This window comes from Puma concolor, chromosome B1, assembly GCF_028749965.1.
Source record: "Puma concolor isolate L17-30 chromosome B1, mPumCon1.1.hap2, whole genome shotgun sequence".
Lineage (NCBI taxonomy): Eukaryota > Metazoa > Chordata > Mammalia > Carnivora > Felidae > Puma > Puma concolor.
Window position 1 is genome coordinate 49,572,659 of NC_141670.1, and position 16,541 is coordinate 49,589,199.

Consider the following 16,541-nt stretch of genomic DNA (forward strand, 5'->3'; position numbering starts at 1 on the left):
AGACCAAAATTAAAGTGACGTACGAAGCCCTATGGATGTGAGAAAAGATTCTAAAACAGCTCAGAAGCGCGGAGCTCGCTGCTGGGATCTCGCCAAAGCTGCGGAACACGGCACCCAGACGGCAGCGGTGAGCCTGCCAAGCCAACACGTGCTAGGTCACCGCGTCAGTCCCTAGCACCGCAGCTCTGCCCCGCATCCTGCTACCTTCGGCAGCTTGTGAAAGCAAGTCAGTTTTGTGGCGTCAGTTTCACAGAAATGAACACCAAAAAAGTGGGGTCTTTTGGTTTCCTGAGATCCGTGAAAGTGTATTAAAAAGAAAGTGGTAGGGGCGCCTGGGTGGTGCAGTCGGTTAAGCGTCCGACTTCAGCCAGGTCACGATCTCGCGGTCCGTGAGTTCGAGCCCCGTGTCGGGCTCTGGGCTGATGGCTCAGAGCCTGGAGCCTGTTTCCGATTCTGTGTCTCCCTCTCTCTCTGCCCCTCACCCGTTCATGCTCTGTCTCTCTCTGTCCCAAAAAATAAATAAATGTTGAAAAAAAAAAAAATTAAAAAAAAAAATAAAAAAAAAAGAAAGTGGTAGGGACGAAGTAGAAAAACACGGAATAGAAAAGTGATTTTTCCATTTATTCCACTTACATTTTCCTTTTGATATATATGTTACCAGAGTGATAAGAGGATAAAAATTTGTGTCTGAGAAAACAAATGGAAAAAATACAAGTGACTAGGGACAGCTTAGAAAATAGGACTGATTAGGAGCACCTGGGTGGCTCAGTTGGTTAAGCGTCGAACTCTTGATTTTGGCTCAGGTCATGATCCCATGGTTGGTGGGATCAAGCCCTACATCTGGCTCTGTGGGGATTCTCTCTCTTTCCCTCTCTCTCTGCCCCTCCCCTGCTCACACGTGTGCTCTCTCTCAAATAAATAAATCAACATTTTTAAAAAAAGAAAGAAAATGAGACTGATTAAATTTGCTCTTGAAGCAAAAATTTCATTCAACAACAATGAGAATTTTCCCCCTCAGCTTATTTAAATGTTTTGTGTTGTTGAAACAATAAAAGAAAATTTGAGATATGAACATTGTGTTTTAATTTAAACTAGTAAAATCAAACATACAAAATTCCCTAAATTTTACTAGTACACAGCTTAATTTGAAACAAAAATGTAATGTATTTTAAGACAAATTGCCGTAAGTTACTTGATTTATAGTAAAATTTTACTTTAATACTGAATAGACTGAACGAGGCAGAAAAGTGTGGTAATATTGTGTACGAACTTGAGAATCAGATTAGTTATGTGACTTTGGGTGAGTTACTTACCTGCTTTTTAGGTTCAGTTTGCCCTTCTAGAAAACACCAATAACAATATTTGACTTGCATGGCTATTGCTAGGATTAAATGAGATCACACAGGTAAACCAAGTACAGTGTTTGGAAGATGACAAGTGTCCAAAAATGTTAGCTATTCTTAAGTTTTTTTTTTTTTTTTTAAATTTTTTTTTTTTTTCAACGTTTATTTATTTTTGGGACAGAGAGAGACAGAGCATGAACGGGGGAGGGGCAGAGAGAGAGGGAGACACAGAATCAGAAACAGGCTCCAGGCTCTGAGCCATCAGCCCAGAGCCCGACGCAGGGCTCGAACTCACAGACGGTGAGATCGTGACCTGGCTGAAGTCGGACGCTTAACTGACTGCGCCACCCAGGCGCCCCTATTCTTAAGTTTTTAAGGTTTTTAAAAAAACTATTATTATTTTTTATTTTAGAGAGAATGTGTGTGTGCAAGCAGGGCAGAGAGAGAGAGAGAGATGGAGAGGGAGAGAGGGAGAGACAGGGAGAAAGAGGGAGAGGGAGAGGGAGAGGGAGAGGGAGAGGGGGAGGGGGAGGGGGAGGGGGAGGGGGAGGGGGAGGGGGAGGCAGAGGGAGAGGGAGAGAGAGAGAGAGAGAGGGAGAGGGGGAAAGAGAGAGGGAGGGAGGGAGGGAGGGAGGATCTTAAGCAGGCTCCACGCTTAGCATGGAGCCAGACACAGGGCTTGATCCCACCACCCTGGAATCATGATCAGAACTGAAACCAAGAATTGGACGCTCAAGTGACTGAGCCACCCAGGTGCCCCTCTTATTAAGTTTTCAAGTACATTAAGTGATATTATTATGCCTAACATATCAGGTTTCTAAACAAAATTGTTAGGTTTGTAAAGGGCACAAGAAGGCATGTTTTCGATCTTTCCTCCACTCCACACTAAAAACAAAAATGAGTAAGCTACTCTCAATCCCACACTGCTCAAAATTACACACATTTTACTGCACTGATCAAGTTGATAATTTTTCTTTCACTCACAACACAAAGCAGACTCACAATCTAGGTCAAAAGAAATCTGTGCATTTGTTTACCTCATGTTAGCAGATTATAACTCAAGATAACACTTCTGGAGTTCTCCATTTGAATATTATATTTTATTTAATTTAATTTAATTTATTTTTTTTTTTTAATACCTTTTTTTTTTTTTTTAATTTTTTTTTTTTTTTTCAACGTTTATTTATTTTTGGGACAGAGAGAGACAGAGCATGAACAGGGGAGGGGCAGAGAGAGAGGGAGACACAGAATCAGAAACAGGCTCCAGGCTCTGAGCCATCAGCCCAGAGCCCGACGCGGGGCTCGAACTCACAGACGATGAGATCGTGACCTGGCTGAAGTCGGACGCTTAACCGACTGCGCCACCCAGGCGCCCCTGAATATTATATTTTAAATGAGGCCACTTATCCTGTTTTAGCAGAACCCCCAACAGGAATACATGAATGCAGATAACTAATACCAGTACTTGATCACAATACCTGCATTCTGACCCAACAATCTTTCTAATAATCCAGTGTATTCTATGGAAATCAAGTCAGCATGTGGCAAGACAGCTCATTTTGATCCTATGCCATTTCCAAAGGCACAGCAATACATCTCTCCCAATTTCTTTTTGTTACATTTACACAAATGATATCTATGGAAAAATGTGGGAAAATCTAGAAATTCTATAAGTAGAAGTTGCAGGACTAGATTCCTTCTTCGACAAAGAAAACCTAAGAGCCTCCTCAGGTATAGCACAACATACCCAGTGGTAGGGAGAATAATGATCCTACTCAAAGATGTCTACATCCCAATATCCAGAACCTGCAAATATGTAACTTCATCTGGCAAAAGGGACTTTGCAGATGTGGTTGGGTTAAGGATCTTATATTGGAGAGGTTGTGGATTGTCTGGGTGGGCCCAATGTCATCACCCTGGTCCTCAAAAGCAGAGAAGGTCGAAGAGGGGGCTGTGACTTTGGAAGGAGGGTGTAAGAGATGCCAGATTGCCAGTTTTGACGATGGAGGAAGGCGCCACAAGCCAAGGAATGTGGATGGCATCTAGGAGCTAGAAGAGGAAACAGATTCTCCCCTAGAGTTCCAGGAAGGAACACAGCCCTGCTAACACCTTCCTTTTAGCCCAGTGAGAACCATGTTGGACTTCTAATGTACGGATAGGTGGAACTGTAAGATAATAAATCTATGTTGTTTGAAGACACTAAATTTGTGATAATGTGTTACAGTAGCCACAGAAAACTAATACGGTCAGTATTCTTATACACTAGTATTTCAGGACCCAAATTGTATTTTAACTATGATTCATCATTTTACTTATTTTTATTTAAAAATTTTTTTTTGATTTATCAACCACCAGCCTTTTTATTCATACTGTCATGTATCTTTTTTTTCCTATTTTTTTAGTATGAAATTTATTGTCAAATTGGTTTCCATACAACACCCAGTGCTCATCCCAATAGGTGCCCTCCTCAATGCCTATCACTCACCTTTCCCTCCCTCCCAGCACCCATCAACCCTCAGTTTATTCTCAGTGTTTTAGGAGTCTCTTATGGTTTGGCTCCCTCCCTTTTTTTTTTTTCCTTCCTCTCCCCCTTGGTCTTATGTTTTCATTTCACTTATTTTTAAAAATTTTTATTTTTCTAAGTAGGTTCCATGCCCAACGTCAAGACTGAACTCACAATCCTAAGAGAGAGTCACACACTCTACTGACTGAGCCAGCCAGGCCCCCCTCCTGTTTACTATTTTAAAATGGAGTGTTTTGCGATAGGCCTCATGACATTAATTACTTCAAACTTTCAAAATATTAACAAAAACGGTTCTAAAAACAGATTTTAGGCACTGGTCTTTGGAGCTAAGACAACCTTATTCAAATATCATACTAATCGATGTTAATCCATTAATATAGCATATTTTCTTCTCCTGAAGATGCTTACAAACCAAACTCTAAAGATAACCTATGACAGTTTATCTAAGAATAAAACCAGCTACTTTATTTCACATGCTCTCATATCCTGCCCCTATAAAAGCATGTCATTTGACCAACGCAACCGCATAACTACCTTTTTCTAAGCTGTTTAAGGCCCTGAGCTTGTCCTATGTCCCTCTCTCCACCAGTATATACTTCCTTCAGGTTGGTCCCTGGTGAAAATCAGCAGTGAGGAATCTCCAAGGTCAACACCAATACCGTAGCTCAGACATACCTAAGTTCATCCATTTCTCGCTTCTTCTTCATCTCTTCCTTCTCTCTCCTTTTCATTTCCTGAATTTGGGCTTTTTTCTCATTCCTCTCTTCTCGGTCTCTGCATTCCTTCTCTGCTGCTAGATCTGGAAACCGCTCCATTCTGGTCTTTTCTAATCGGTTCAGGATCTCATTCACTTTCTTCTCCACTGTCACAATTTTCACCTTTGAGAAAGGGGGGAACAAAACTGAAATCTTTTTTTTTTAATTTTTTATTTTTTTTTAACATTTATTCATGTTTTTGAGAGAGGAGACAGAGGGTGAGCGGGGGACGGGCAGAGAGGGAGTCAGATTCTGAAGCAGGCTCCAGACTCTGAGCTGTCATCACAGAATCCAACATGGGGCTTGAACCCATGAACTGCAAGATTGTGACCTGAGTCAAAGTCAGATACTTAACTGATGGAGCCACCCAGGCACCCCCAAAACTGAAATCTTAATCATACGTTTTCCCCTCCAGAACAAAGGAGTCGCTGTCTAGGGGCTGAGCAATGCAGCTGAGAGGGACTTAGAAAACATACATCATGCTGAGCCTTTGACAATGAAAGTGTTAGACAGAAAAGACCAGGACTCCACTCCGTGTCCTCTGGTGGCAAACAACACTTACATCCTTCTGTCTGTGAAAGCCTATCTGTCCCACATCCATGTCAGCTGTTTTCTTCAGGTTAGACCACGGTGTATACACCACATTCACATTGTTCATCTTGCAGCCTGCCAAGAGAGACTGTCTTCAACATGCGTGCAGGACACTAAGCAATTTGCCCTCACCCACTGGCAAATTACCAAAATCCAACAGAGGAAAAGGCTTTGCATAAATAGCCATCGAGTGATTCAAACCACAGAACGCTTTTTTTTTTTTAAACCCACCCACAAATGGCAAATGGCAAAGGTGAACAACACAATTCAAGCAAAAGTATTAGGAAGGAAAGCAGGGACTTCTGAGACTCCCTAATATTGGATGCAAAGTTTATGATATGCATTTTTTTTTTTTTTTTACAGCGAAAAGGATCGAATAGGTTTCCTCAAAGGAGTCCTTGATCCAATAAAGGCTAAACAGCAAGATAAAGCAAAAGGCCAAGGTCTGGGATTTAAGGGACCTGCACCACCATGATCAGCTATGTCACTCAGGGAAAGTCCCCACAGCTCCCAGAATCCCATGTGAAACATGAGGAAACTGGACTGGTTCAGTAGAGGTGTTTTTTGTTTTGTTTTTTTAATTTCTTTTAGCAGTGGCAACTCTGTTACCAAAGAAAACATATCAAAGTAATAAAAGCACAGATGCTGTGGAAGAGTGCAATGCATGCACTCTTGCTCAAGTGGAAGAATCAGACCAACCCAAATCACAAGATAGTTTACAACTGGTCTCCACTCAAGGTGTCAATGTCTTGAAAGACAAAGTAGTGCCTTTAGATAAAAAGAGACTAGACACATGGTGAGGAACTATAACACATAATCCTGCATCAGAAAAAAAAAAAAAAAATGCTATAAAGGGACCATAGTGGGAGAACTGGAAAAACCTACATGTGGGCTGTGTATCAAATAACAGTATTCTATCCATGTTAAATTTCCTGAAATTTGATCACAGTAATACAGTCACTTAAAACAATGTCATTGCTCTTAGGACATGCTGAAGGGTTATAAGATCTATAATTTTCCTCCAAATGGTTCAGCTAAAAAAAAAAAAAAAAAAGAAACCAAAAACCTAATAATTAGAGCATTATAGAGAGAAAGCAAATACATACAGAAAAATTGTTGAATCTAACTACAGGGTATACAAGAGTTATATTTTTCTTGTAACTTTCCTGTAGGTTTGAAATTTTTTTCTCAAAATTAAGATTTAAAAAAATCTCCATGTGCATGGTGCTAGGGGAGATCCAATATGGATCAGACAATGGGTCTTGCCTTCCAAAACTGAAGGAAGGCAGATAAGTACATAAATAACTATGATGAAAAACAGAACTTATCAAATGATATTGGAAAGGTATAGGTAGAATGCTGAAGTAGCTCAGAAAGGGCAGTGGTCACCCACACTGGAAGAAAGGAAAGGCTCCACGGGAGAGGTTAATACAGTCTAGTGGTTAAAACAGAAGACTTCAAAGACACTGTCTGACTTCAATGCAGCTACTGCCACACTTCAGAGCTCTGAGACCTTGGGCAGGTTCCTTAATTCCCTGAAGCTCAGCTCCCTCATCTACAGATGAAAATAATATGCATAACTCAGTAGGGTTGATAAATGAATTAATTTGTAACGTTCTTAGCACAGTGCCAAACATGTAATTAACATTCAACGGTAACTCTACTACCATTACTACAACTACTGGGTGGACCTTGAACCTTAGTTTGGCGCTAGACATGGGATGATTGACAAGGAAGACAAAACTGAGGGCAAAGGAGACAACATAAGCAAAGGCATAAGGTAGGAAAACAGCAAATACGTGCTTTGGCTGGAGTGTGAAATAATTTGAAGGGAAACAAAGCCTGCCGTCAGATCAGAGATGCTTCACTTCCAGCTTAACAAGTCTGGACTCAATTGTATAGATAAGGCGAGGCGTGTCACAGGGAGTGTCGAAGCTTTTGGAAAGTTTAATCTAGCAAAAGATTCTAAAATGAATAAACTGGCTGACCAGATTCTATGATGACAAACAAGATTAACCCAACGCCCTCGGTTCTGAGGTCAAGCAGGGGGGAAAATATTTCAACTGCACCGCAACGGGAATGGAGTGTCCCTAGCAAACCCCGCAGGAGAACCCCTTCTTCACTCCTTGGCGTCCTCTGCTGGGGACTCACGAGTGAGGTTCCTGGGCTTGGCTCCTTATTTTGCTAAGTGAGCTCTCACTGTGGAAGGCCAAAGAGCAGAGCGAAGTAAGGCAGTATTCTCTTCTGTTTTCTCTAGAACTGGTAAACTATAAAGAGATTACGAAGCAAGAGACTGGGCCCAGAATAAAGAGTCCAAAGATCCTTTAATAAAGTTACATCTGCTAGCCAGGGGCATGGAAAGGGGACAAGAACATGTGAAAGAGGTTGCAACACACAGAGAATAATGATTGTTTTAACTTTATTATTTTTACTTTAATAAAAGAAGCTCTTAACTGGAAATCTTAAGAAACCCTGTCCCACTCATAAAAATGGAATGTCCTAAAACGAACTGCAACTTAATGATTTACGGGGCTGAAAGTCAGTGGCTCTACAAGACCAGCCTTCTACTTTCTTTGGCTAGGTATCTGACTCATTAAAGCTGCCCAAGTTAGATTTAGGAAACGCAGTCTAAGCGATGGAGAAGGGGTACACGGGTCAGCTCCTGTCCTGTGATCACCGACCCCTGGTACCTGCTCTCAGTCTGCCCTGTGCACTTATCCTCCACCCAAACCAGATTTCTTTCCAACCCTCTGGATCACCTCTGACCCTCACATCAAACCAAACTTACCTCTACTCTACCTAGGTCTATGTCCTACACACCAAAATCCAACCTCCTAACTAGCTTAATCATTCTTAGCAGCATACCATCTCCTTCCTGGTTCCCCTTTTTAACTCTCATTTCCTCCCCAAAAGTTGTCCTTCTTGACCTATACTGACTACTGACAGATTAAATCTACTACTGACAGTAGAAACAAAGAAGCACCAAGCCCAGAATTTCAGGCCTTACCTAAAACACTTAGAGCAATTGTTCTCAACCCTCTCTGCACATTATAATCTCCCGGAGAGCACTGTAAAAATATGGATACTCCTGGATCACCCCAGACCAACCAAGTAAGATTCTCTGGGAGATAAAAAGATCAACAGACTCGATACCTTCACAATTCGCAGGGAGAAAGAAGTATTTAGGAGGAGAAGGAGAGAAAGAAAAAGTAGGAAACAGGGATGTAGAGACTTGAGCTCTAGAATCTAAGGACAAATGACAGAAATAAAGACATCACACAACATTAAAAATAAAACCATGAGACACATCTCTTACTTAGCCATTAACCTCATTTCTGAAAGCCTTTCTACATAACCTCAAGGGTAGGCAGGTCTAGACAACTTTCTAGTCAAAGGAAGGAAGACAGGGTAGAAAGAGCCAAGAAAGGGCCACCGTCATTAGAGGGGTGGGGAGATGGGTTTTTAGTTCTCTGATAGGTAGCAGAACTGCCACTTGAAAGGACAAAACAGGGGAAAGGCATACTACATATTATTCCTTTGACTCCAGCCAAAGTCCCCGACATATTCTCTGAAAGTATTCTACTTCAGACACAGAAATCGGTGTTAATTCTGAAAACGCCTCTAGGAAAACTGACCTTGAATGCTATTGGCCTTCACAAGATGGGCACAGTCCATCAAGACTTCCTTTGGGATGTCTTCTATCTTCTCCCCCTGAAACAAAAATAAACCAGATGGTCGACTACCTTGTAACTGATCGATACTGGAGCACTTACAGGGTTTTAGTGCCTTACGAAGCACAATTTTATTAAAAGCAGAGACTCTTCACTATATTTCAGAACACTGAAAAATGAAGTCTATTATGGGAATGTTTGAGAGAAGGCAGTACAAGTAATACAGAAAATACTAACACTTAAGAAGTGAGGAAAAAGGGTATTGAAAACCCCCCCCACAATGTTAACTATAATTATGCCTGAGTAACTTTCCCCTCTTTCTTGTTACTTTCTTCCCTTCATTCTTACTTCTAGAAACCGTGTAGGGAAATGGTGCCCTATTTTTGATAAGTGGAAGTCTTCTTTGCTGAGGTCCTTACGACCCTGCTCACAAAGAGACACCTCATAGTTTTGGCTGTCAAACATCTGGTAGGTCATCTATCAGCCTTAATTAGAAACTCAGCTCTTAGTGTGTTAGATACAACCATCCACCCTAAGGGAAAAATAATATTGACTCATTTTCTGTACAGATAATGTAACAAAGTCAAAGCTGAATAAGCAAAGCCATCCCAAAACAACAAAAATACTTCAGAGGCAAGAGCAATGGAATCACCTCAGTACTGGCTCCAACCAGGCATGGGATTAAAGAAGCACTTCTGTATGGGAACGAAATGTTCTTCCTACTAAATACTTGAGATTAATTTATACCATCATGTTTCTAAATTTGTTTTTGTTTGAAAATGGGGATCTCTCAAATACATAAATTGTGACCAAAAAATAAGTGATTTAAGTTTGCCATTACTTTAATGACCTATCTCAGCCTGTGCAATTCTCTGACCACTAAAATAAAGGATTCTGAATTTCACATCTTGATAACACAATGTCATTATTAAGAATATCAAACATTACACCAGGTTATAATATGATGCATTCGGGGACTTCTAAAATACACAGAAGCAGACTGAGCCTACACTAAATAAATCAAAATGAGTAATTAAAAAACAAAACAGCTACCATGTTTTAAGTACCCACGTGCCAGGCACTAAGTAAATAGCCATGTGAAATAGTTTACCTTCACTTTAGCAATGAAGAAACGAAGCTTAGCAAGGTTAAGTAACTGGGCCAAGGTCCCCTAAATCTAGTAAGTGACAGGACAGAGGTGAGACATGAACCCAGGGCTAAAGCCATGTTGTAGCAACTGAGCCCAGAGTAGGGTGCTTAAGAAATTCTCGTGGAAACGTACTTTCTTGGTCCTTGATGTCAGGCTACATCCTGATAGCCCTTCTTAATACCTGTGTCTGTCAGTATTCCTAAAGCAACCTCATCTTCCTGTTTTGCTACTTCTAATATAATATGAGCAGACTTAAAAAAAAATCACTCAGCTTAGCATTATGAGTAAAGTCAGAGTAAACTCTGTGGAGAGTGTGAGGTGCCCTCAATATGTAAACGTCAGAATGTAACTGTGGGCTTTGTGCCATCCATGTTAATGAGATTAGAGACTCTTCTATGGGTTTTCAAAAACCAAAGCAGCCTAGGAAAGAATACTGCTGAATATCTGTGATCTTCAAAGTCTGGATTGAATTCAACAACAAAATTAACACATACGATGCTTAGCATGTGCCAGGCATTATCCTAACTGCCTCAGTCATGCTAGCTCACTTAATCCTCAGTAACATAGGTACCGATTGCTCCCTTTTACAGATGAGAAAACGGGCACAGCTAGATAACTTGCTCAAAGTCACACAGCCAGTAAGCCGCAGAGCCAGGATTCAAATCCAGCAGTCTGGATCCCGAACCACTCTAATCTTATTCCATCACTAACACGTACTTGGTACCTATTAAGTACAAAAGGCTATGCCGTTTACTATACAGATCAACCATGTAAATGGTCCCTAAAAAGCATTTATTTTTACTGAGCACATTATGTGCTTCCAAAAGAAAGTGAAATTAAATTTCTTTTCACACAAGGAGAAATTGGTGGTAATGTCAACTTGGGACTACTGCTATTACTTCCATTTTCTGACACAGAGTCTAAAGGAAAAAAGTTTAATCTGAACCAAGAGGAAACTTGGTAATACCATACTTTATTTCCTCTGAACTTAAAGTAGTTCCAAAATGGCAAGAAGTTGCCAAGGAGAATCCAGAGTTTTGTTCCAGCACAGAGTTCACAATCTTCCTCTTTTCCTTTACAACACAGTTCTCAAAAATATCAACAGTATAAATAAAGATGGGGCACAATGTTTAACCTTGCTAGTAAATTAAGAAGTGAATATTACAGCCATAATGAAATAGCATCTTGCATTTATTGAAAAATTGTCAAAAGGTTGCCATATTTTTTAAGTTATAAAATCCCAGGAAGGTCTGGAAAACCTGTATATATCAGGTAGCATTTTAAGCTAGCGCAATATTTTTAGAGGGCAATCTGGTCTTTGAAACATCTCCCAAATGCTTCTATCTTCTGGCTCAGTGATTCTGCTTCTGAAAAAAAAATTTTTTTAATGTTTTTATTTTTGAGACAGAGAGAGACAGAGCATGAGCAGGGGAGGGGCAGAGAGAGAGGGAGACACAGAATCCAAAGCAGGCTCCAGGCTCTGAGCTGTCAGCACACAGCCTGATGCAGGGCTCGAACTCACAGACTGTGAGATCATGACCTGAGCTGAAGTCGGATGCTTAACCGACTGCGCCACCCAGGCACCCCGAGAATTATTGTAAAAAAAACCCAATTCAAAAAGAAAAACAGAGGGGCGCCTGGGTGGCGCAGTCGGTTAAGCGTCCGACTTCAGCCAGGTCACGATCTCGCAGTCCGTGAGTTCGAGCCCCGCGTCGGGCTCTGGGCTGATGGCTCAGAGCCCGGAGCCTGTTTCCGATTCTGTGTCTCCCTCTCTCTCTGCCCCTCCCCCGTTCATGCTCTGTCTCTCTCTGTCCCAAAAATAAATAAACGTTGAAAAAAAAAATTAAAAAAAAAAAAAAAAACAGAAAGTGGTTCATAAAAAAAACTTCGCGTTGGGGATTCATGATGCTGAAAACTATAAACAACTTATATTCTGACAGGGGAGCCAGGTAACTGTGGCATATCAACTCAAAGCAGCCAGTCAAAACAATAAATATGAAAATAATACAGTAACATGAAAAAGTTTTCAAAACTGTCACATTAAAGAGTAATACAATCAGCTAGGGGAATTAAAAATTGTTGTAATAATACAATCAACAGGATGGAATATAAATGGAGACAAAAGAATTGGAGTGCATGGCATGACATCACTGAAAGGCATGGGGTAAAAAAAAAAAAAAAGCAGCTTACAAATAACTTTGGAAAACAGCATTTCAACTGGAAACTGTAAGGCAAAAAGACAAAAATAATTGCACACAAACAGCATACTTTAGTTGATAAAGTTGTTTCGTATGGGGATAAAGCTTAACACATCTGAAACCATTTCCACATATAGTGGGAGTCAAAAAGCAAATAGATGGTAGATGGTGGGAACCAGGCTTCTCACTGTGAGAAGGAATTAATAGAGAAGCAAAGAGAAAAGACTAGAATGGCCTCTATAATAACAGATTCATCACAGACATCAGTTTGAGCTCATGCTTAACATAGATATAGATAGAGAAACAATCCAACACATGAATTACTAACGTGGGTTAATATACATACATGTACTTCCTAGCTCTTTCTGCTGAGAGGGCCTAGAAGCAATGACACTCTAGGAGCAGTGAGTACACCAAGTCCAGATCTTGGCTCCTAAATACAATTCCCCAGTGAAAGGAATCAGGGTTCCTTGGAGAAAGGCCCGATTCTAGGACTGGGGCAGGGAAAATACAAGAAGAGCCCACACCATCTTAGAGTGTCAGAAAGGAAGTGCTCAAAAACCAAAAGGACGGGAGCATATCAAAGCAACACAGGAGCCAAGCTGAAAGAGCTCAACCAAAGCTGGAACAACTTCAGCAACCAAATAACATAGAACCGATTATAACCCGAAGTATAAAATAAATGTATGAGTCCATACTGATACACGTACACTGCTGTATTAAATATGTAGGGGAGAAGAGATAGAATCTTCCTTCTAAGTTTATGTAGATACTCCCCACTCCAAGAAGTGAAGCTTAATTCCATCCCCTCTCCTGTGAGATGGGTTGGACTCGGTGATCTGTGTCCAAATAACAGAGTATGGGAAAGGGGAGGAAACCTGGCAAACACTGGCCTGGCCAGGAGATGAAGGTTAGCATCACTGGTGATAAATTCTACTAATGCACGTGCCCCTGACATGATGTGATGAGGAGGGCACTCCACTCCTGTGCTATTCTTCCTCCCAAACCCGTAACTCCAGTCATGAGAAAAACATCGGATAAACTCAAATTGAGGGGCCTTCTGTAAAAAAACCTGACCAGTACTTCTCAAGTTGCCATGCTCATGAAAAAACAGGGAAAAATCTCACACTTTCAGAGCATGAACTGTCACAGACCAGAGACTAGGCACACGTGACAACTAAACACAACATGGGACACTAGACTGGATCCTGGAACAGAAAAAGGACATTAACGGAAAAACTGGTGAAATCAAAATAGAGCCCGGAGCTTAGTGAACAGTAACATACCAATGTTGCTTTCTTGGTTCTGACAAATCTGCCATGGTCATGTTAAGACGTTAACAATGGGGGAAGCCAGGCATGGGGTATATGGGAACCCCATGTAGTATAGACTACTTCTGCAACTTCTCTGTAAATCTAAAAGCATTCCAAAATAGGACATTTAAAAAAAAAAAAAAAAAAAAAAGGCAATATACATACCAAGTATGTATACCCTATGATTCAACTGTATAAAACATACAAATGTTAAGGCATTAGAAATAATAGTGGTCTTATGTTACTAGGAAACATTGCATCTTTTTCCTTTACTATTATAATGCTGTGTTAAAAGTCCCAAAGAAGCCCCTGATAACTGGGAACATCTATCCTTGGTGAGGCAGGACAATCACATGAGTGTGAGAAAAAGGAACCACATGTGATCTCCACTGGACAAGACAGAAGGTCCAGAACTGTCAACTGAAATGAAAGGGAGAGAGAGCAGAGGTGACGAACAACATAACTAAAGTTGCAGGATAATTAGGGCAGTGGTTCTAGCTAAGGTACGTACACTATGTCCCCTTTCAAGTTTCAAAGTCACCAGAATTTCCCTTAGTCATTTTCTGGGTCAGGGGTAGGACAGCTCTTCATTTGCTACCTTTTTTTATCTTTTGCACATATTTATTATTTTAAGCAATTTAACTGCCAAAAAAAAAAAAAAAAAAGGACAGAGGACAAGAGAGGATGCTCATCACTAAAGAAAAAGCATGAGTCCATGTTTAAATCCAGTTACCTTATGTAATCGAAGGTATACATGAGCCGAAGAGAGTTTGTCCACGTGAAACCTACAAAGAATGAAAACTACTTTTAGCAAGAGGTACAAGACAACCATCTCCTCAGGCCCCTTGCATTTAAAGCATTCCAATCCAAAAAGTATTAACTCAGTGCTTACCACATGTCAAGCACCATGGGGAGTAAAAACACGATCACTGCCTCCAAAGGGCTCACTGTCAACTGGGAGAGGTAAGGTAAACAGGGCAAGTTCTGCAGCTGCATGAGACTAAGTGCCAAGCTGAATACTAGAGACAATAAATGGAAATGCCTTGCAAAGGGCAATTTTGTTTCAAGTGAGAAAGAGCTATCAGTGATCACAAACTTCACTGATGAACTGAGACTCAGAGGGTATCTGACTAAAACACAGGTCATAGAGAAAACACAGGGAAAGGAATTTCAGGTGAGGAGAGAAGGGAATGAAAGAAGTCATCAAGATCCATGGTGTTGCAAGCCTGGGAGACCGGCAGGACTATAGAGGAAAATATTTTACAGGTGGAGAAGGCACCAGTTTGGGAAAAAAGATGAGAGGAATGGTTTGGGATGTCCTAAGTTCAAAAACAATCCAAAGAGAAGTACAGAGTTGGACGAGCCATAAAATGGGTCAGACCAACAATTCATCCCTCCTTGTATCTGACAATGGCACTAATATGTTTTCTGGGAAAGCACGGGGATTGCCCTTTATGATACAGTCCTAAAAAAATCCCAATGTCCTAAATTTACCTTTCATTAAGCCTCTATCATCCACCAATTGAAAGAAATCTTTCTAAACTTAATTCCTTTTACACCCTAGTCTAACATTTGGAGATATTTACCAAATAAAGTTGACATTCCCTCTTTCCAGCTTCCAGAGATGCCCCAGAATTGTCACAACAAACAACGGTAACACATGATGGTCACTTTGGGATTCTGATAACATTAGTCATCTCTTCCTTACTCCTCACCTTTCCAGACTGAAGAGTGCTCAGTAAAACCCTAAGGAGGCACCACTTCACTCCATTATATATTTCTCTAGACATTTTCTTAGCATTAATGTGTTTTTAGAAGTGAAAATGGTCACACACTCATGCCTACTGTAAGATGTGGACAGCATGATTCTATACAAATGTTAAGATTATGGTGTTTCTGGGGCGCCTGGGTGGCTCAGTCGGTTAAGCGTCCGACTTCGGCTCAGGTCATGATCTTGCGGTTCGTGAGTTCAAGCCCCGCGTCAGGCTCTGTGCTGATGGCTCAGAGCCTGGAGCCTGTTTCGGGTTCTGTGTCTCCCTCTCTCTCTGACCCTCCCCCGTTCATGCTCTGTCTCTCTCTGTCTCAAAAATAAATAAACGTTAAAAAAAAAAAAAATTAAAAAAAAAAAAGATTATGCTGTTTCTAATGCCCTCTTAAGGAAGTTAAGCATTTTGCTAGTCACCATGGATACAGAAAAATACTACACATTTTTGGCAGTCTGTGATACCTCTAGGTTTTTTTTGTTGTGTTTTTTTTTTTTTTTTTTTTTTAACATGTATTCATTTTAGAGAGACAGAGTGTGAGCAGGGGAGGGACAGAGAGAGAGGAAGACACAGAATCCAAAGCAGGCTCCAGGCTCTGAGCTGCCAGCACAAAGCCCAATGTGGGGCTCAAACTCACAGACCGTGAGATCATGACCTGAGCTGGAGTCCCATGTTTAACAGACTGAGCCACCCAGGTGCCCCCTCTAGGTTTTATTATTATCCATTACTGGTAACCAGAATTGGACATTGATTTATTTTTCTCATATAAAATTTATATTTCCTATAAGAGATTCCTACTGATTACCGTCTTTAGCTTGGCCTTTTCCACTGAAAAAAAATGTGTTTTTGCAAATCCAGGAATTATGTATCTAATTATCCTCTTTCAGGATCTTAGGAAGCAAGTTCAGTTGAAAAGTAACTTGCCCCATTCTGACTTGTCTTAAGCTAATTCTCTGTTTATAACAACTCTTTCCTACATACCCATAGTAAATCAATTGTATCCTGATTTTTCTTAAAGGTCTGACATGGAATTTTGTCCAAAGAAATACATAAATAATTCAATGTCTATCTGATGGAGTCATACATAAGTAATCGAAATCCTAAAACACACACGGGAATATCACTGCTGATGCACAGAGCAACTCCAGGCTGGGAGGTATATTGCTACAAGGGCAGGGGGAATGTGTGGAAGTGTGGGGCTTTGGTTGCATTGTAAATCAAAAAAGCCAGCTC

The 16,541-nt window shown here is 40.7% G+C and overlaps 1 protein-coding gene across 3 annotated transcripts in view; it reads right to left on the reverse strand.

The window, feature by feature from the left end:
- The window catches only part of CCDC25 (coiled-coil domain containing 25), a 42,078-nt gene that overhangs the window by 12,110 nt on the left and 13,427 nt on the right, over positions 1–16,541 (reverse strand). For all 3 annotated transcript variants that reach the window (XM_086703754.1, XM_025921504.2, XM_086703753.1), the window contains 4 exons: positions 14,279–14,330; positions 8,849–8,924; positions 5,185–5,288; positions 4,543–4,745 (listed from right to left, as the gene is read on the reverse strand). In XM_086703754.1, the coding sequence (XP_086559880.1) occupies positions 4,543–4,745; positions 5,185–5,288; positions 8,849–8,924; positions 14,279–14,330 (435 nt within the window). The remainder of the gene's footprint in view (positions 1–4,542; positions 4,746–5,184; positions 5,289–8,848; positions 8,925–14,278; positions 14,331–16,541) is intronic.